This window comes from Euleptes europaea, chromosome 6, assembly GCF_029931775.1.
Source record: "Euleptes europaea isolate rEulEur1 chromosome 6, rEulEur1.hap1, whole genome shotgun sequence".
NCBI classification, from domain to species: domain Eukaryota; kingdom Metazoa; phylum Chordata; class Lepidosauria; order Squamata; family Sphaerodactylidae; genus Euleptes; species Euleptes europaea.
This window is the reverse complement of record NC_079317.1, coordinates 100,835,421-100,857,834: the sequence shown is the minus strand read 5'-3', so window position 1 is coordinate 100,857,834 and position 22,414 is coordinate 100,835,421. Positions and strand designations below refer to the sequence as shown.

Below are 22,414 nucleotides of genomic sequence, written 5' to 3'. Positions count from 1 at the left end.
TGTACTGTCCGTATAGGAAAGAGGCTGCATGAACCTTCTGTTGTCATGGCTGGCTGTGGCTCGATATCATTTCATTGAAAAAGCTGGAAGACAACACAGCCACTCTTCTGTTTCCGCTAGGGGGCCACTGGAATGATTTTCAATAAATCACTGGGCCCATTGCTAGCCACAGACCCAGTATCACCCTGGCATTCCAGCTGGAGGACGACAAGTTCTGTTCAGACTTTACAACTTGGAAATTTAACTCCTGAAAGTTCAGATTTTAGCTGCAGCGTCCTTTGACTTCTTTGGTACAGTACAATCTGACGGTGGGCTCCAGTGTTTCTAGCATGTGTGCGGTGGCTGTCGTTGGGACATCTCTACCCAATCTTTCCTGTGTGTGTGACCTCCTGTAACCCGATCCCTGTCAGAGGAGGGGAGAGTGACAATGAGGGCAGTGGGCTTTGTGCCCTCTCCAATTCAGTATTGTTACTGTGTGTATTAGTGATTTGTGGCACTTTGTTTTTCTACTGTATCCTTGGAATAAATATTTATTTTTCAACCATTGTAGCCACCTAAGGTTTTTATGTAGCACAGGAGTACTTTCAGAGGCCTGAATTGCTGAGCTTATATAGTACAGAGAAAGGTGGATGGGTTGGCATCTGTCACACTTACTGATCCTGTGCCAGTTATCTAACTGTATGAGACTTAAATAAACAGAAGAGAGCCCTAGTTGAGCTCAGCATGTGATCAAACAGCAATTGAGTATGAGGAAAAAGCCAGGAAGTAAAAAAGGTATCATTGAAGGCTCAGAAATTAGGCAAAGGGTAACACTGGGGAACATTAGCAGGTGAGCCCACACAGACGTTTATTGATGGAAATGTCAGGATCAGAAGTGCTCAGTAATGGAACAGCGTTGCGCCAGCTGCATCTGAAGCCCCGGCCCATAGTCGGCCTCCCAGATCAGCCACAAAAAACTTGTTATTAGACGCTTTGATAAGAATGCAAGTGGAAGATGCAAACTGGATGGTAAAATTGCTTGGCTGGTCACTGGTTACCATCACTTGCCCGTCTTTATCCAGAGCCCAGTAATTGCTGTCTATGGGTCAAATATCAGAGTTAGAAAGAAATGTGACAGGTATTATATACAGAGGTATAAGTTTTCCAAACAATCATTCGCTTAACCATTATCATTACAATATGCTTCAAATGGCATTTATTACAGAGTCCCATTTAGGATGGGAGATTCAGCAGAGCTTATTTAAAGGGACAGCATGAAGAACATTAGTTCATCCTTAGCTAGGCTCAGGTAGTGTAGGGACAGTGGCAAGAGGCGAGAATGAAACATTGGGCTAATTGTTAGGGTTACACTTGCTCCACAGGAAGGGCTATGCAATTTTTTTGTATAGTCTGCTGATTCTAGCTAAAGAGACAGTTCCCTTGTCTAGGGCTTGAACAGTATGGAACAGAATACTTAAAACATTAACTTTTAACTTATAGTGTAGTCCCTACTAATATCCAAAAAGCAGAAAAGGAAGAAGGAACACAGTGATCCATGTCAAAGGAACTCCTTTTGGGTGGTATTTTTTTACTGAATCCTCTATCTATACTAGAGAGCAAGTGTAGTGTAATGGTTAAGAGAGGCAGACTCTAATCTGGAGAACCAGGTTTGATTCCTCTTCCACGTGAAACCTGTTGGGTGACCTTGAGCCAGTCACAGTTCTTTCAGAACTCTCTCAGCCCATGTGGAGGCAGGCAATGGCAAACCACCTCCAAACGTCTCTTGCCTTGAAAAGCCTACAGGGTTGCCCTAAGTCAGCTGTGACTTGACAGCAGTTTTCACCATCACACTATCTGTAGTAATGGAAAACTTTGTAAAAAAGAATAAGTTTCAATCCACTAATAAGAATAACATTCATGTTGAGTTCAGTGTTTCTTTCTCCATCAGTGCAAGAAGGTACCCTTGTAAGGGATGTTGAATAGTTTTACCATACCAGTTGCAAATTTGTCATTGGGGGAACACCCATCTGCTGAATGCTGCTTCTCCAGAGGCGTGGGTAACTAGCCTATAGATAGTAGCTCCCAAATGAAAAGGCAGATGCTTAGGTGGCTGCTTAAATCTCACTTGTAGAGGAGCATTAATAGAAATAACTATAGATGTTGCTGCATCCCTATGAGAATGGATAGTTACTCTCACTGGAACAAGGAGGTGCCAAGTTTTCTTTGTGAGGAAGCTGGCCACTTTTAACCACCTCTCCATGTTGGCCTTTGAAACTTTCTTCCTTATCTTTGACAACGGAAATGAAGAGGGCATTAGAGGCACGGAAGGCTTTGATGTAAAATTTTAAGGAGCTACATATGCCCGACTTTTGCCAGTGCTTCTCATAAAGGAGGGAGGGTCACTCACAGGCAAAGAGACAGAAAGGCAAGCTGTTAATTTCTGTAGGAGGAGGAATTTACCTTCAGGACTAGTGTAAGGTCAAGGTTTACAGGATCCCTGCATTCTTGGGGAAGCTACACAGCTCTTTTTTTTTGGCGAAAACAAATTCCATCCCAAAACTTACATAATGGCTTACTTTCAAAAATACTTTTTTGAGGAAGATGTGTTTGAACAGTTCAAAGCTCCTTGTTTTACATGAAGAATACTTTGCAAAGGTCTTCTGTGGAGTAGCAGTGAATACAGGGGTGGACTGATAAGGGAAACTCCCTGAAAGAAACACTTGATGTTTCCATTTGCTGCTGTATTGTCGGTCAGCATTAGTTAATGCAATTCCCATCTAATTGGCGGTGTAAGGCAAAGAAAGCTTGATGAATACCTCAAGTATTTCAACTAGTTTGCACTGTGGTGAACTTCAGTGGGAGTTCTCTTGCCCTGAGGTACCATATTGAGGCAGCAGATGCCCCACCCACTGAAGTGGGCATTTATTGTGCATTCTAACCAGAGTGGGTCCCTGAGAGATTGCTGCTCCTTAGAGGTTGAGACCAGGATATTTTCCTTGGAAGGACTGGTGAACTTCTTGCAAGGGTGGGACTTGTACATTCTTCTGTTGAGCACTGTGACAGAGAAGACATGCCCAGGAATGGTGCCTATATAGGACAGCATGAGGTTCTTCTGAACCCTGGTCAAGAACATTAGGTTTGCGATTTCTTTGATGCATAAGGGATGTATGGCTTCTTGAAGATTAAAGCAAAAGAAATTCTGGCCTTGGTTGTTGCTGATGGTCCCCACAAGAATTATTCTGTGAGAGAGACAGCTTTTTGTGGGGTTTTTCCCTGAGAGAGATGACCAGGTGTTCTTGTTGCTGAGATGGAGGACGTCCAGGTAAGATATACATGGATACCCCACGGCAAACATGGGCCACTCAAGTAACCATGATCTTGATGAAGATTCATGGGGTCCAGCAAAGACCCACAAAAGAATGCTTTATTGCAAGTGCTGGGGGAACCAAAAGAGAATCTAAGGTGCCTCCTGCAGAAGGGGAAGCATGAGGACATAGAGGCAGGTTTCCATCACATCAACTGAGAAGAAGCATTTCCCTTGAAGAAAAACCTCTGTGATAGTCCTCAGGGCTTCTATGTGAAATTTCCTTTTCCTAATGAGCATGCTAAGGTGTCTGAGTTATTAAATCACCCTCAATAAATAAATATAGGCACCTGACAAGCTTTTGCTCAAATGTCCAGAAGGTGGCTGATGGCTTGGAGAATCCTGCATTTCTGGACTTTAATCTGTTGGGTAGTCTTCAAAACAGAATTGTCAGAATAGCCCTGAAGGACAATGTTCTCTGTACAGAGTAGGGTCAGTTGCGGAAGGTGAAAAGTGGCAACTGTTGGTGAAGAGATCTGAAGCATGTGAGAGCTGTGAAGGAGTCCTTGCCATGGGGCAGGTAGAACATGCTCTGCAAGCAAGGCTATGTAAGTTTTTTGCAGTCTTTTGATTCTACCTGGAGGTGTTTCCCCAGTGAAAGTGGGTGTCAAGAACCATGCCAAGCGCCATGCTTATTTCTGTTCAAGTGTATTCATGCGTCTCTAGGCTTGTTTCTATGAGATGTTCAAACCGCCTGGCTGTCCAGGGAGTCTGGCTGTCCAGGGAGGCTCTTGACATGAGTTAGGCCCATCTCTGTTCCAGTACTATTTTGGTTTCGTTTCATTATGCTGTACCCGCTCCTTTCCTTTTTCCCCCCTGCGCTGACCTTGAGCCTCTAGCAGGCACTTCAGTATTATGGCTGCTCACTCCCTTTGTTCTGCCAGGCACACTGTTATCTCTTAACTCCCAGGCCACTTGGTTTTGCACCTGGGATGACTCTATGCTTAAAACTATGCTTTGTAGTTTGGTTCACCATTAGCAGCTTTGAAACCGTGGATTGCTCATGTTGTACCTGCGGCTCCTGAATAAACATTTACCCTGCTTTAGACCTGCCTGTCTGAGCGAGTGACTTTTTGGGATTGCCGAGGTTGGCTGAAGAATCTCACAGCGGGAGGTGTTGGCTTTCACCAGGATATCTGCTTCCACTGATGGAGAAGATCTTACTGGGTGATGCCTTCTCCTGTTTCAGGCACTTTGGGGCTAGAGGATCATCAGCCCTTTGATAGCTCAATCTGAGAATTAGCTAAATGTAAAGGAAAAATGTTGATGAGTAAGTACTTGGTTCCTATCTACAGCAACAATCTAAGTGTTCTAACTATCTTAGGCTAGTAGTTGCCACCCAGTTTGTGAGGATAAAATCTCTCTCTTCACGCAGATAGTTTGCGAACCCCTGCCTTTATAAAGGAACTTGAGTCAGTCTGGATTCTGTCTCCCCCACCCCCCTGAGCATACCAACCAATTTGGAAGTTGTAGTAGCCTTCCTCCGTGAGCGACAGGCTGCTGGCAACATAACTGACACAGTTTGCTTCGAGGCGCTTCATGCCAGGACACAGGCCCACATACCCAGCATCAGTGTGTAGCACCAGTAGTGGCCGGTTTATCAGTACCATCAGGAAGTCTTCACTTTTACCTGCAAATGCAAGAGAAACCCTTGAGAATGTTCACCTGCTGCAGGGAGCAGAACAGACCTGGAAGGCTTGAAAATGGCTCAACTACCAGCCCCTTTGCTTGCAAGACAGAAACATTCTCTATGGGAAAAAGCCAGTTTTAATGCTGGATGTTGGAATTTGGGAAACAGCTGTAATCACCCCTGCAAAGAGGATCTGAATATGGTAAGACACAGGGTGCATATTACTTCCAGCACTTACAATGGCTTCCTCCAGATTCCTATGCAGTCTAAGGCGCTAGTTTTGATCAACTGTGTTTGATATTCCAAGCAACAGGAAGGAACAGAAAACTAGAGAAGTGCCTGATAGATCCTCCAGAATTGTGAAATTCCTCTGACTACTCCTGCAATCATATAGAAGCAATTTTAAGCCCATGTTGAAGGCTGGCTGCCAGTGGCCAGGGTTATGTCTAGGAAAGGATAGAGCTTTGGAAAGTCTCCTGTGTTCTAGCAGAGCTCAATGAAGCATGGATACGTTCTTGTTAGTTTAAGGAGGGTGTACACTCAAGAAATTTAAATAAGGAGGGTGTACACTTAAGAAATTTAAATAATTTATCTCATCTTTCAATGACAGGATTCTGTAGCTGTCAGTACTCATTTTACTGACCTCGGAACGATGGAAGGCTGAGTCAACCTTGAGCCGGCTACCTGAAACCGACTTTCGTTGGAGTTGAACTCAGGTTGTAAGCAGAAGTTTGATTGCAGTACTGCAGCTTACTACTCTGTGCCACAGGGCTCCAGTTACTAGCTGCAAACAAAACACCCCAACTCTTGGGCCTCTGACCTAGAATACAGTCTAAAGGCTCATGAGCATTTAAATATCATTAAGAAGGGATAGCAATTTCTGTCCTGTTTCCCCTTCTCGTAGCCTTCACAAATGTTGTACCTGGAGACCACCAGACATTCAGAAAGAACGCTGGCGACAAAGTGGGAAGGGGGAATTAGGTAGAAATCAAGAAAGCCTAGTGCGCTTGTCTTTGGAATGTGCTGTTGGCCACTTCCCTAAATTACTATATTTTAAAAATATATCTGTGTATAACCCTTCATTTAAAGCATTGTTACTGCAACCTAGGAACTGAACTTCACTTTCTTCATTTAATTACGGCTAACAAACAAGAGAGGAGGCTTGTAAACCAATTCCATGCCCTCCAAGCTATCTAAAACCACCCTCATGTGGGGCAGTGTGCCATTTCTCCCCACACTCTCTACTCAAAGGGCTGCCAAGAGGAGGGGGGGACCTATAAAGGCAGGAAGGTCATGTGATTTGTTTTCCTACTGCATTCTGTTTGGGACTGGATGGTGTAAGGATTCAGGGTGCCCATGACAGCTATTGGTACCTATTCGTGCTTGCTTGTCCATGCATGCCCTGTGCCTATAAGAGAATTTCTCTCCAACCTTGTACCTGCAGCTTTGGGAATTGCCAGAAGCTGTCCATTGGGCCGCATGGACACATATTTGTCACCTATACGCAGCATCACCTTCTGGTCCTGATACTGGAGTTCAAACCAGACATTCCTATCTTTTTGTTTGCTGCTGACAATACAGTCATTGGGACCCTGCAAAGAGGAAAACAGTGGGTGTAAAAACCTCACTTTGTTCTTGTATCTCACCTTGTCTACTAGCAACCACCTACAGGATTTCCTCCATCAATCCAGTTCTGAGATCCATACTCATTTTTCTGTGTAGAGTACTTGATTCTGCACTGAGGCTACAAAAGAACCTGCCTGTAGCCAATTCTTTAATGATACTGTTCATATGGCCAATTTGGCCCTGAACGATATATATACAGATATCTAGATAAACAATCAGAGAATTAGTATTTTTTTTAGCTTGATTGACTGAGATAAAAACTTGGCAACTGCCAATGTAGTATTAAAATCCACCCCTGCTAAAAGAGCCCTCAAATTTTCTAATTCACAAGCAGATCCTCAGATAAAAGGCTTTATCCATCTGTCTCTCGCTTCGTTGAGCAGGTCACAGCTAAACAAGGAATGCTGAAGAGTGTATATTTGGCCAGAACTACATTGGCATACTCTCTCACGATTTAGACAACCCATTATCTCCCCTGATGGAATGGCATTTAGTCTGGCCAACATAAATAATCGTCTATACCGCGGGATTGTCAGAAAATCAAAATACATTGGGAGAGATTGCGTTAAGTTTAGACCTAGGTATAGAGGTGAGCATAATGTACGTGCTCTTATTGTAGTACTTATGAAATCCAGTTTTTGCAAGCAGCTCATGACTGAATAAAGAGCTGCCGATGACCCTCAATCCTTTCGGTCAGAAAGATTCCTAAAGACTGGGTACAATGTTCAACCAGTTTACTCCATGAGGTCTGGTAGGAATCAGCTTGAAGTAGGTGTAAATATCCATTTGCCTCCATGGAAAAATAAATCTTGACCCAGAATCTAAAAGCCGTGGCCCAAATCTGAGCTTCAAGGGAACTAAGGCCCAATTTGGCATGCAGTGATACCCCAGCAATACAGTTGGAAGCACCAGTAATTTTATGCAGAAAATAGTTCAAATGGGAATCAATAGATTCTCCACAAGCTTCAACCCAGATAGGTGCACCGTATAAAAACTGTGATCCCACTTTACTGTTGAATACAGTGATAGCAGCTGGAATGTGCTGATCACCTTTAGAGTAGAAGAAACAGATTATTTTTATGGCACTAAGTGCTTTGGTCTGTGCGTTTCTGATATGGGTTGTCCAGAACATATTGGATTGGAAGTAAACTCCAAGATATTCGAACTGAGTGACCTGATCAATAAGGTTACTATTAACAGGCCAAAGATTTCTCTGCTGACGTGAGGACCTAGAGAACTGTATCACTTTGGATTTACTATAGTTTATAGTTAAGCCCTCTGAGCAGCAGTATTCTGCAAAAGAGCCCAGAAGTCTATGTAGACCCACTAGGGATCTAGAAAGTAGCAGTGTGTCATCAGCATACAGTAGGATTGAGATAGGAAATTGTGCCATTCCAGGGGGATGGAACTGTTGGTTATCTAATCTGAAGGCCATGCCGTTAATGTAAAGATTGAACAATATGGGGGGCCAGCAGACATCCCTGTCTTACTCCCCTCTGTATAGAGAAGGAATTAGATGATGCCCTTCAGAAGTGCAGCAAACCTGGGCAGCAATAAGAGTCTCCGGTCAATTATGGTTCTCCTTAATTTTTCCCATAGCTTCCTAGGGACTGAGTTGAAGGCTGTTTGCAGATTGACAAAGGAATGTGGCCGATTCAACCCTCTGGTCTGCTCAGAGTTCAGCAGTGCTTTAAAAAAAATATCATGGCTTCATCAATCCCTCAGGAGAAGACCACTCCGTCTCTCAGTGGACTATACTGTAACACCAGATACAGAAATGGAACATTCTCCATTAAGAAGGGATATCTGGCAAGACTGGACAGGTTCCGGCTGAAGTTGAAGCTACTGTCTTGCATCACCATCTTGCTGATTAAAGATCTGAAGCTGCATTCCCAGGAACTAGGGCCTAGCTAGAGCCAAACAGCTGATTTTTAAAAGATAAATGTGGTGTCTTTACTGTATACATCACATTGGAACAGTCTGTGCTCCCCTCTGATATGTGTTAATTTAGTCTCATGGGCTGGCATCCCTGTTCAGTTAGTTTTCTTAGTTAGTTAAAACAGTAGACTGCAGAAGCTCCCTTGTACTGAAAGCAGTTGCTCTCATCCTGGGATTTTCTTGCTAATAAACAGATGTTGTTTTGAACACACCTAAGAACAGAAACCTGAGAGTACCCGATTCCTGATTTATAAGCAAAATGGAACATCACAGTAGAAAGGAAGTAATGTTATTTTGTGTTGTAAGTGGTTTCAAAAGAAGCACTTGGTTGTATTTGCCCGCATGCATATAAACCTAGAAGTTGCAATGTACTCCACTTCAGCCCATAGCCATCTACACTGCATGTGTTAATTAAATTTATGGCTTCATTGTCTCATATTGTAAGTCTTTAAATTGAGTTTGGGAGACTTTCCATTTTATCTTTATGTGCCTGTGTTTACTAGTTGTTATGTATTTTATTTTACTCATTACAGACTTATGTGTCATAAAGGATAATTACTTCATATCTGATGATAGCTATACTAAGTCCCATATAACCTGTTGTAAATTAGTTATATGTAATTATTGTGTGATATTTGTACTAGTTATACTTCGGTTTGTTGTTGAATTTCAACGTTACAGTCTGAAGAAGAATATCAAAACGTGATACTAGCCGGAAAACCTGTCACTGTTGTGGTTTTATGTTATATTATCAACACTTGCTTTTTGCATTTGCTCATTATTTGTAAACATGTTTTGCAATTATTTGTATATATGTTTTGCCATTTAACTGAACCTTTGTTGTTACTACTATTTTGTAAAGCTTTGGAGTATCTACAAGTGATTAGATAAATGCCTTGTAACCCCTGATGCTTTGCACATTTCCCCCCTCTGTCTTCTATCAGAGGTTTCTCCCCCTTCTTTTTGTCTGTGAATGCTGGGTCAACATATTTTAACAGTGCTCAATTCACCCATTTTATATACATGAACCCATTTGTTTCATAGGAACGGGCAGGCATGGATGCTATATAAGGTTGTTAATGGGGGAAGAGGCATGCATGCATGCCCACCTCCTCTTCCTCCCCAGTGCTGCCCATGCAGTTGCCAGCTCTTACTCCCCACATTCTCAGGTCAGAGGATACAGATGATTATGCTGAACAACTTGCAGTTACTTTAGTTCTGCTTAGTTAAAATGGGTACTATGAAATCTAATGACTTTAACAATATACAAGCGATATTCACCCAATACATAAACACAGGACCTCTGGAATATTATACTCTGGTGGGCAAAAAAAGTAAGTAATGGAAATAAATATTTTAAATTGCTACAGCATCTGTCATATTTTTCTGTAATTTGGCTCGACTGTGCCTGTTAAGAGACCAGGCCTTTTTTGTAGTCTCCCGCAATAAAATCTAAACAATGGTTCAGAATGAAGCCTAGAAAAATAAGGAAGTTTTCTGGTGTCTGAGAAACCAAGGTTGCGCTGACTGTAGTTTCAAAGAGAAAGACAGGAAGGATGGGAAGTTTTTACAGGTGCCAGGAAACCCTAGGGCCTAGCAGTTTCAAGGCCGCCCAGGTGGGCCTACACATTCTATTTTGCTGGAGTAAGCACTTTGCTTAATTGGGACCTGATACAGCTGCAGTGTCGAGGCTAATTAGCAACCTCACCTGGTTAGCAACATCCATGATTGGTCCAATTACATCACTGGCCAAACTTTTGATTGGTTAACTAGAATCATACCAACGCAGATTGTGACCCATAAAGGAAATAGAATAAAAGATATTTCCTTTATGGCTCACAACCTGCGATGGTATGATTCTAGTTGACCAATCTGCTCTGTCTGGAGTACAACTGGCTTTGGGATACCTCTTGATTCTGAGTGGGCCAGGTTGGCCAGACATCTGTTTCACTTGGACTGTGGAACTATCTTAGACTCAGTCTTGTCAAAGTAACATCTAGATAGGAACCAATGCTTGTAAAAGTGTATAGGATAGTTATCTTTATTATTTTATCCTCACTGTTCACTGCTCTTTTATTGTATATTCTTGCACAATATTTTAATAAATCACTTTAATTACACTTTATGGTGTTCTTGAACTCCAGGGCTTCAATCCGAATCCAGTACTTTGGCTCATACTGGTTACAGGTACCAAAATAACCATTTTCTGGAACTCACCTTGGAAGTGTTCTACCTTACAGGGTTGACATTCTTGTTCTTAGACCCAGGAGGGCTGGAGGCTTGGTCCCTTGGTCTCTGGCTGTCTGGGCAGTTAAAGGGACTGGAAGCAACACTTCAGCCCTTTTGTCAGTTTGCCTTGCCCAACCCGTCACTCTTAAACAGGGCCTTGGTCTTAAGATCCTTTGACAGTGTCACTTAACAGATAGTAGAAAAGGGCAAGAGTCCAGTAGCACCTTAAAGACTAACAAAAATATTTTCTGGTAGGGTATGAGCTTTCGTGAGCCACAGCTCACTTCGTCAGATACTCATACCCTACCAGAAAATATTTTTGTTAGTCTTTAAGGTGCTTCTGGACTCTTGCCCTTTTCTACTACTGCAGACAGACTAACACGGCTACCAACTGTGACTTAACAGATAGATTATTCACGTCAACTTTCATACTCTTGGAGCAAATGTCCTTGACTTTATCAACAGAACTTTGAGGCTACATAATGGTAGAAGATTGAAAAACAGACTTTGAGAAGAATTCCACAGAAGTAGCTATGTTATTTGTTGGAGCAAAATAAGTCTAGTGGCATCTTATGTCTTTTTAAAATGGGTTGTTACTTTAATTCAGCACCCTCTAGTTGTGAATGTGGTACAATTTCAAATCTAAAAAGTTAAAAAAGACTAACATTTATTCTAAATTTTACACTGTGCTGTCCTTGATCAGATTTTGTGTCTATTCTGCCCATTTTCTACAGTCAGGTAGGAGTGGTCCTGACTCACTCTGAATTGACTGAGTTCTATTTGATTAGGTAGTGCTTCAAACTAGCCTCTCTCTGTAACATCTCCCCACACTCACCCATCTGTTAGTTTTAACTCTTAAGTATGAATAACTGATCCTCCAACTCACAAAAGGTAATACTGGAATACATTTTGTTAGTCTTTAAAGTTGTCACTCGGCTTTTTATTATTCTTGGGGGTGGGGAAGGGCCCCTATGACCCTCCTCCACATCTCCGATTTCTTGTAGGAATAGTTTGGGAAGCCTACTCAATGAGGATCATCTGCCTGCCAAAGATTATCCACCAACAGGAATGCCTACATGAAACCATTATTCTCTTGACTTACAGGGCATGGCAGGGCAATTATTAGTTGAACCAAACAGAAGGGAACAAGACCCAACCTAACAAACAAAGCTGGGTACCCAAAAGGTTGGGTGAACTAAAATTAAACAATGAAATATATTTATTACAAAGCAAATGCATAGATTAAAAACAAGTCCTTATGTAGGCCTGGGGGCGAAACACATTTGGCATGTAGTTTTAGATTATCAACCCTGTATCTGTTGCCAGAAGGGCTTGTTTTTAATATATGCTTTTGCTTTGCAATAAATATATTTCATTGTTGAATTTAATTTTAGTTCACCCAACATTTGAGGTACTCAGGGCAATTATTAATTCCATGGCTGGCCAGGAGGAAAGGAGGACACCTTGGTGATTTCTGCCCCCATGTCCTAATGTGTATAGTTGGGAGACAAATTGAAGTAGTTGGTCTTGCCTGATCGAAGTCATTCCTCTCCAACATGCAGACTGACTCACCAAGGCCATATATGTGCCACAGTAGCCACGGAAGCAGACTCTCTTTGTATCATCATCAAACAGCAGTTGGAAGATCTCTGTGTTCCCGACAGCCGTGGCATTAGCGTACAGGTCAGCACCTGGAGGGTCAGCCGAACAAAATGCTCAAAGAACAAAAAGAAGCAACCCCAGCTCAAAGCAGTTCCACCTGCCATTGCTGCCCCTTGAACGGCCAAAGTCAGACTTACTACAGTATTCATCAAGATATAAAGTCATGCAGAGAATGAGATAGAAGTTTACATTTTACACATTGCTATTGTCAGGAGGAAGATCCAAATATTTATGAAGCCATCCATCGAGAGCTTGAAGTAAACACAACAGATTTAAGCCTGGGTTTCAAATCCTTGTTCAGAGCTGTGCAATGAATGCCCTTTCCACCAGCAATGAATGTGAATATAATTATGTATTGTGAATGGCAAGCTGATTTTCTCCTAGCCTCAGTTTTCCTTTGGTGTATGAGGAATAATAGCTCATTGAGAAAAAGTCTAAAGCACTTAGTACACTGACTATAAAAATTAGCTTTCTATCCCATCACACTGGGATGGACTGGCCTCTGAACTTACAGAGAAAGTTCCTGGTGGGATGCTGTCCTGGAAGGTCACTAGCAAACTGCTGCAAGCAGAACCAACCTCAGTAGCTCTGCCAGTACCATAGGGGCCATGTTGCTTAGACCCTTCAGCAGCAACAGTGTTTGATGTCAGCTCACCAGCAGTCTCTTCCTTTTACCTGAACTGGCTGGCAGCAATGCAAGAAGTAACACTGGCGCTGCTGGCCAGGCCTGCACTGAGAGGGCCCTGCAGTATTGGCATGAAACACTGCAGGAGCCACTGTGCTTGGATTTTTAAAAAAAAGTTTTCTGCCAATTCATTTTACACTTTAAAATATATAATACAACTATAATACAAAAAAAAAAAAGAGACAGAGGTTGGATGGCCATCTGTCGGGAGCACTTTGATTGTGGGATCCTGCATGGCAGGGGGTTGGACTGGATGGCCCTTGTGGTCTCTTCCAACCTTGTGTGATTTTGTGAAATAGTGTATTCTGTCACAGATAATGCAAATATCACTTCAACAAGAAGTTCAGGGACCACTCGGCTTGCTCTGGACTATTAATTTCTCAGCCCACACTTGCATTATACCAGCTCAGCCAATACATGCCCCAAGTCTTCACAAACACAATACAATATAGGCAATGCCAACTTTTTGATCTCACCCGGCCTGCAGCAGATGAACTTGTTGGTGGAAGAGGAGCGCATTGAGACTTGGGCAGGGCTGGCTTCTATGCTGAAGAGTTCGTCTCGTCCAGGTTTGTCCATCTTGGCTGTTTTAATGACACTCTCACGTGCAGACAAGTACTTTCCTTCTTCATCCCGCAGGGCCACCAAACCGTTGTTCAATTCCAGGGAATACAGAGTTTCTGGGGTGACGTCCGGCACCAGCGAGCCATTAGGAGCCAACAGTTTGCCAGCCCCAGTCCTCAATCCATACTTCTTCACTGAAGACAAAGGCAGGAGAGGCAATGTGAGAGAATGACAGGCACTTCCTCCCAGAAAACAGTCTCCAAGAAATGCCTGCAAATTAGCATGATGCCCAGTCATCATTTCAGTGCAGTTTTACAGCAGAGATGCCTTCGAACTGCCATATATCCAAACACTTTCCAGCACCTACATTGGTTCTTTCCTCCTGCAACCTTTCCTGTAGTATTCCTTTCATCCTTAATCTCTTGAATCCTTTCTAAGAAAGTGTTGTGGGTCTCAGTCTCTTATTTTAATGTGTTACTTGAGGTTCCAAATAATTCCAGAGGGTTAGGCATGGTAGTCTGTTTTGTTTTATGGGAAGGCTCCTACCAGCTTTTCTGCTTACTGTTGCACAATTCCCTGCCCCACAGCAGTCTTCTATCCCAGAAAACCTTTGTCTATGTGACTCCAATAACCCCCAGCGTGGCCTTTTTGGTAGTCAAAACTGTCACCCTTCCAGCAAGTGGAAGAGCTGGTAAGATCCAGCTCACTTTTCTGACCTGAAAATCAGTTCTTCAACAATAGAACTTCAAAGGAAGTCTCCAGTGTGAAACAGTTGAATTGAGATTTATTCAAAGGTTTTATACTCTCCCCCCCCAGCCCCCAAAGAGAATTAAGAGTCTTCTCACTGTACTATGACTACTTAATGAAACCTGTGATCCTTACAGGTGTTAACTAGCTGAGTTAACAGATTGCCTCTGTGTTTTGTCCTGATTAGATCTCAATTTTACATAATTACATTTTGCTCTGTACTTATTTAAAACATTGAAAACATGAAGCTGCCTTATACTGAATCAGACCCTTTGTCCATCAAAGTCAGTATTGTCTACTCAGACTGGCAGCAGCTCTCCAGGGTGTTTCACATCACCTACTTGCCCAGTCCCTTTTAACTGGAGATGCCGGGGATTGAACCTGGGACCTTTTGCATGCCAAGCAGATGCTCTACCACTGAGCCACGTGTACCTCGTGACACTTTACAATATAAATAAAACAATGGTTACAAAACACATAGAAGGTGACAGTTTAAAATCTCAATTAGGACTGCCAGTAAATACAAAATCAGTCAAATGCAACCCTAAATAAAACTGACTTCAGCTGCCTCCTGAAGATCGAAAGTGAGGGAGCCAGGATTTACTGCATTTCATGATTCTGTGACCCTGCTGTTTGTTTTTTCAAACCTATGTAAAATGAATGCAGAGTGAGGCTTCTGTCAGAATGTCTGAAGAAGTGGGCTTGCAAAAGCTCATGAGGGAATAAAATTTGTTAGTGCTCACGGGGCCACAAGACTCCTGTTGATATTTGCTACTTTTGAAATGTCGTTCATTTTTGTTTTGCCCCATTTGGGCGCTAAACATTGAATCAGTCTTCTTGTAGGGGCTATTTTTTCTGCTATTAATTTGGGGCAGATTCATGACACAAGAGCTAGACATCCCATCCCCAGTCCAGATACAGCTGGTAACAACAACACAAATGCAGTAGAGATGAGCATTCCCATTCCCATTAGCACTGAATGTAGACGCATCGTTTGATCTGCACTAGAGGGAGGCTACAATGGATTCCTCACACTGGAATGCGTTTCAGAGTAGATGTGTGTTGATATTCCATGTCATGCACTTGGTTCTAATCCAGGAAGTAAATCTGTGGGTTGGATCCTGTGCAATTGGGAGGGGGCAATCTTTGCCAAAACCCCCCCCCCCATGACAGCTCCCACCATGCTGCTTTGGGGGGTCCTCTGTTCCCCAGAAGCAGCATTTGGGAGGACATTTTGGTCTGCTGCAGAATCAGGGAAGTCACTTTTCTATGTACGGATTTTTCTGACAGGATCATGACTTGCAGTTAGAACACTGACTATCAGTTACCCAGGCTACTTAGTGCTGTTGAATACAATGAAATCTGTGCCATCCACAGAGATTCCTGGGTAAACAGAATTTGAATTCACCTGGTACGGGGCAGAAAAAATTCCTTCTTTCAGCATTGTTTGTCATCGACTGAAGACCTATTGAGGAGATGCAAATGACTCAAGCTTAACTTATTTACATATCAAAAACATGGACTGATGGCTTCAAATGTGCCCAGACTCTGCAACTAGGGCAGTTTTTTGGTTCTTGTAGGTTATTCGGGCTGTGTAACCGTGGTCTTGGAATTTTCTTTCCTGACGTTTCGCCAGCAACTGTGGCAGGCATCTTCAGAGTAGTAACACTGAAGGACAGTGTCTCTCAGTGTCAAGGGTGTAGAAAGAGTAATATATAGTCAGAAAGGGGTTGGGTTTGAGCTGAGTATTGTCCTGCAAAAGTATTGTCCTGTAAGTATCAAGATAATGTGCTAATGAGGGTATGGTATGTTAATATGGAACCATTGTATCCTGAAGTGATCTGTTAATGTGTGTAATCCAAAACTAATCTGTATGGCTATTGTTGAATGTTGTCTTTGTCTGGAGGTGTTTCAGGGCAGGAAGCCAAGCCTTATTCATTCTTAAACTCTCCTCTTTTCTGTTAAAGTTGTGCTGATGTTTGTGAATTTCAATGGCTTCTCTGTGCAATCTGACAAAATAGTTGGTAGAATTGTCCAGTCTTTCAGTGTCTTGGAATAAGACCCTGTGTCCTGTTTGTGTCAGTCCATGTTCAGCCACTGCTGATTTCTCAGGTTGGCCAAGTCTGCAGTATCTTTCATGTTCTTTTATCCTTGTTTGTATGCTGCGTTTTGTGGTCCCGATGTAAACTTCTCCACAGCTGCAAGGTATACGATATACTCCTGCAGAGGTGAGGGGGTCTCTTTTGTCTTTTGCTGATCGTAGCATTTGTTGTATTTTCTTGGTGGGTTTAAACACTGTTTGTAGGTTATGTTTTTTCAAAAGTTTCTCCATCCTATCAGTGACTCCTTTAATAAATGGCAAGAATACCTTTCCTATGGGAGACTGTTTTTCTTGAGTTTTCTGATTTTTGTTTGGTTCAATGGCCCTTCTGATTTCATTCTTGGAGTAGCCGTTTGCTAGCAGTGCGTGATTTAGATGGTTAGTTTCTTCCTTGAGAAACTGTGGTTCACAGATCCGTCTTGCACGGTCCATTAATGTTTTGATTATTCCTCTTTTCTGTCGGGGGTGGTGGTTGGAGTTTTTGTGTAAGTAGCGATCTGTGTGAGTTGGTTTCCGGTAGACCTTGTGACCTAACTGAAGGTTTGATTTACGGATGACAAGGGTATCAAGAAATGGGAGTTTACCCTCAATTTCCTTTTCCATGGTAAACTGAATGTTTGGATGGATATTATTAAGATGGACTTTCTAAACCATCTTAATAATATCCATCCAAACATTCAGTTTACCATGGAAAAGGAAATTGAGGGTAAACTCCCATTTCTTGATACCCTTGTCATCCGTAAATCAAACCTTCAGTTAGGTCACAAGGTCTACCGGAAACCAACTCACACAGATCGCTACTTACACAAAAACTCCAACCACCACCCCCGACAGAAAAGAGGAATAATCAAAACATTAATGGACCGTGCAAGACGGATCTGTGAACCACAGTTTCTCAAGGAAGAAACTAACCATCTAAATCACGCACTGCTAGCAAACGGCTACTCCAAGAATGAAATCAGAAGGGCCATTGAACCAAACAAAAATCAGAAAACTCAAGAAAAACAGTCTCCCATAGGAAAGGTATTCTTGCCATTTATTAAAGGAGTCACTGATAGGATGGAGAAACTTTTGAAAAAACATAACCTACAAACAGTGTTTAAACCCACCAAGAAAATACAACAAATGCTACGATCAGCAAAAGACAAAAGAGACCCCCTCACCTCTGCAGGAGTATATCGTATACCTTGCAGCTGTGGAGAAGTTTACATCGGGACCACAAAACGCAGCATACAAACAAGGATAAAAGAACATGAAAGATACTGCAGACTTGGCCAACCTGAGAAATCAGCAGTGGCTGAACATGGACTGACACAAACAGGACACAGGGTCTTATTCCAAGACACTGAAAGACTGGACAATTCTACCAACTATTTTGTCAGATTGCACAGAGAAGCCATTGAAATTCACAAACATCAGCACAACTTTAACAGAAAAGAGGAGAGTTTAAGAATGAATAAGGCTTGGCTTCCTGCCCTGAAACACCTCCAGACAAAGACAACATTCAACAATAGCCATACAGATTAGTTTTGGATTACACACATTAACAGATCACTTCAGGATACAATGGTTCCATATTAACATACCATACCCTCATTAGCACATTATCTTGATACTTACAGGACAATACTTTTGCAGGACAATACTCAGCTCAAACCCAACCCCTTTCTGACTATATATTACTCTTTCTACACCCTTGACACTGAGAGACACTGTCCTTCAGTGTTACTACTCTGAAGATGCCTGCCACAGTTGCTGGCGAAACGTCAGGAAAGAAAATTCCAAGACCACGGTTACACAGCCCGAATAACCTACAAGAACCAATGAACTCTGACCGTGAAAGCCTTCGACAATATTAGGGCAGTTTTGCTCAAACGTTTTAAATAATTTGGTTTCACTTACACACTATCATGTTACCCGCCTTCCTCCCACCTTGAGATCCTCATGCACAGTTATATGTTCAGCTCACTGGTGTATGCAAGAATCTCTAGATTGGATATTATTATTCTCACAAGGAATCATCATTAGCGCCAAAGGCCATCCTTGGGGAAAAATAACAGCTGTAGTGAGAAAAGCTCTACTTGACACAAGATTCTCTGGGTCTCTGGAATGTCACCCTGCCGCTTCTAGTTTTCTTTCATACTCTGACAGTCATCCCCATATTTTGAGAAAAATTGAACTAAGGGTTTATACAATAATCTCAGTGGGTAACAGAAACAACGATAAGTACTGCAGCTGTAGCCTGATCCTTCAAGGGTAGTAAAATGAGATGCACTCGCACTGGCGTGTACTTCAAAAAATTAATTTTAACCTTGTTTTGTTATTTCAGAAAGGGCAGGGTTATAATTTCCCTGAAATATCAGGAGTATCGGTACCATTTTTAAAAATCGATTTCAGGTAATTTTTTTCAGGTTTGGGAATATTGGCTAGCTCTACTTCCACAGTTTTCAACAGCCAGTAGTACTGGCCTCCAGAACTGGAAGCCATGTCTATCCCCCATTGAAAACAGTGGAGCAGACTTGGCCTCTGGAGTCCGGATGTCAGGTGTATCGCCCATTGAAAACAGCAGAAATAATCCACAAAATCCCAAAAGTTCACGAGTGGCTTCCTTCATTTGGGTATTACCAATCTAAAAGGAAAGAGGGCATTTTAGGCAGTGCTTCAGATCAGAAATATCTGAATGCACACCCCACAAAGGAAAGGCTTGTTGGCTTTTTTTCTCTTTTCCTTTTAACAAGGGGAAGGGGGAGGAAGAGAAAAGGGAAGGTTTGTGCTGTGGGTCCAAGAGGAAAGCGTATTTTGACAGTAACAAGAAGGTTCTTTAAGTAGAAGGAGATTGCAGTGGGGGAAAAGATAGCTATTTTTTTTTCCAGAGGCTTACATGAGTGTTAATGTGGTAAAGGTGGTTAAGCACCCCTTGCCACAAAATAAATTGGATCCTAACTATTGCAAAGCAGAGAAGGAATGAAGCAGGACTTTCCTGCCTCCCCATTCCTGCAGAACCCCCTTAAATTCTGTTCCTGGGTGTCAGGGGACTTTCACAAACAGCGTGAGAGATTAAGGGAAGGCCTGCAGGATGGGGAGGGATTAGGAAAAACTGCTCTCTCCCACCAACAAAAGTCCCATTCTACTAGCACAAATATCACCTGTGGATGCAGTCGTGTATGTGAAGGGGGGGAGGGAGAACAACAGGAGGAGGACCTGTTTGTCAACCATCTCTAAAACCCGATCATCTGCGTAACTATTGAAGAAGGCTCTCTGTATAGTCAAAGCATGTCCCAAGTGTATTTCAGCATTTATGTGAAACTCAGTTATTCAGTTGAAATAACATAATTTTCCACTGCACTCATTCAGACTTTTTCTAAAGTGCTGGAAACCAGCATCTCACTCCTTCCCTTGAAGCAAAGACTCATTAAGAAGCTCTTCCTCCTACACAATCTCTCTCACACACAAAATCTAAGAATTGTCTGTGACATATCTTTTCACACGTCTTGCATTTGCTATCTACTTACCTTTTCCTGTAGAGATAAATATCACAGGTTGAGGCCTAGGGAAATGTGACTTCCTTGCAATTGAAGCACAGTCTTGATGGTTGTGTGGACTACATGCAGCAAATAGTGGAAAATGCATATTTAATATGCAGCAAATCATTTGGGAAGAGCCGCAACAAACAGAAACCACAAGCATGCCAGTTTGGCAGACTATAGCTGAGCAGTAAAGCTGCTACTACTAGACGTTAGCCCAAATTCACTAAAAATCATAAGATATCTTCACAGTGGGTAGCCGTGATGTCTGTCTGCAGTAGTAGAAAAGAGCAAGAGTCCAGTAGCACCTTAAAGACTAACAAAAATATTTTCTGGCAGGGTATGAGCTTTCGTGAGCCACAGCTCATACCATATAAGATATCTTGTTATCAATAGGATGTAGACCTGATTTGTTTTAGACTGGGGTCTTAATACATTTTATTTTCTGAGATTTATTGATTCTTTCGGGTTTAAAGAAAGACTTCTGTTAAATGCAGCCCATTTTGCTTTGGGATTCTTTCAGCTCTCAGCCAGAAAGGAAACAAGGTTACTTATGACCTTAGTTAAGTCCTTCCTACCTGCTGCGTATTTCTGAGTTTTCAGTCACCTTATCCTTGAAATCCTACGTGAAGGAAGAAAAGTGGGAAAATTCCTCCACCCACCTTTGAAATCATAGTAGACAGTGATGACTGATTCAGCACCCCAGGGCATGTCGCGGTCACAGCGCAGCGCCCCAGCTTTCTCGTCACAGCGCACATAGCGCTTCCTGCTGGGGTTGTACATGGCGACATTGGGGTGCACTGCCAGGTGCAGGGTCCATTTTTCAGTCTCGGTGGCAGCCTGACCAAAGCAGGTGACATTTTCCTCTGCCCCACCCAGGTAGCGCTTAGACTGCTCATTCTGCAGAGATACCTGACAGGAAGGAGTGGTGTGCAGTCAGCCTCTTCACCCATGATGGGAAGAACAGGAATGTTCTCATGAAAAATGAAGATGAAACTTCCAGGTACCCATTGGCTTTATAATCACCGCATTACACAACTATCTCCTTACACCTATAGAGTTGCTATAATTGCATCTTTCCTATCATGCCACATTTATCGGTTCCAGGACTACACAGAAAAGACGGAGTAGGACACTAGTTTAGGGTAGTGGTTCTCAACTTTTCATAGCTTACATCCTACCAGTCACTCAATCAAAAAACATGGGTCCCATAATGATAGAAACAAAAAGCCTATTTTTCCCAAGAAAGACACATTCATGTTTGCAGGTATTATGTCATTATTACTACCATGCCAAAAGGTCATATATGGATAATCTGAGGCAGGTAGGGTTGGCAGGAGGCAACATATCACATTTGCAGGTGGACATGGGGACTGAGAGTGAATTCTTAATAATTGTACTCTAATTGCACATTTCATCATCAAGCTGGGAGTATGGGAAACTGTCCCCTGGCCACAACACCTAGAGTCCAGTCACTAGTATAGGGGGCTCACAGAAGACATTTCTGCCCCGCCCCGCACTAATTCTCCCAGACCAGTGGTCCATCTAGTCCAACTTCCTGTTTCACACCAGACACCAACCAGTTGCCCTGGATGTCCAAACAGGGCATAGAGAGCCTCCCTGATGTTGCCTCCTAGAGCTGGTGTTCAGAGGTTTAATGCCTCTGTGGAACATTCTGCCACCACCCCAATCCACCCTCTTTCTGAACTGCAACTATTGCTATATACTGTAGCTGGGGATATGAGAGTTGTACATCACCACACCTTGCCATCTGGATACTGCTGCAGGAGGAAGATGGTCTGAGGCCCTGGACGATCCTGGTCACATGTGACTTTGCCATTAGAGTCAGCTGCCAAGTAGCGCTTCAGGGCACTGAGCAGGTGAAGTTTCTGGCCAGCCCCTTCTCCTGTGCTAGCTGCCCCAGCTCCCTGTGGGGCCATAAATTGCAGTATCCACACCTGACGGGGCTTCAGCTGCAAGCCTGTGGCTGTCACCTGGAAACGAAAAGCTTCTGCAGTCAGGTATCTGTTGGCGGCATTGACAAGGCCAAATTCCAGTGTAGCCATGGTAGAAATAAGGAGCTTTGACAGCAGCAGCTCTTCAAAGCAGCCAGCTGGGCTGGGCACACTTAAGAACTAACCTGAGCCTCAAGATCACAATGGGTGCCTAGCAACCAAGTAGATCCACCCCCTCAGCATTCAGCTCCACCCACAGTAGCCAGATGTTCCTTCACAACAGACCCCTCAGGAAGCCAAATAAGCAGCATTCATACGAGGCATGATGGGCCAGATCCAGACTAAACCTGCAATTTCCACCCATTCCCCCTTCCCACTGCAGACCTCCCATGACAATCCTCAGGGTCCTC

General features: G+C 42.9%; 1 protein-coding gene across 1 annotated transcript; it reads right to left on the bottom strand.

The window, feature by feature from the left end:
- Positions 1 to 878: 878 nt before the first annotated feature.
- On the bottom strand, positions 879 to 22,115 carry LOC130479594 (fascin-like). Its single transcript, XM_056851989.1, has 8 exons — positions 21,813 to 22,115; positions 20,712 to 20,961; positions 20,038 to 20,109; positions 13,590 to 13,871; positions 12,339 to 12,457; positions 6,412 to 6,565; positions 4,800 to 4,973; positions 879 to 1,078 (listed from the first exon to the last, which is right to left on the bottom strand). The coding sequence occupies exons 1-8, from the start codon at positions 22,113 to 22,115 to the stop codon at positions 879 to 881; spliced, it is 1,554 nt and encodes a 517-aa protein (XP_056707967.1).
- Positions 22,116 to 22,414: the final 299 nt, after the last annotated feature.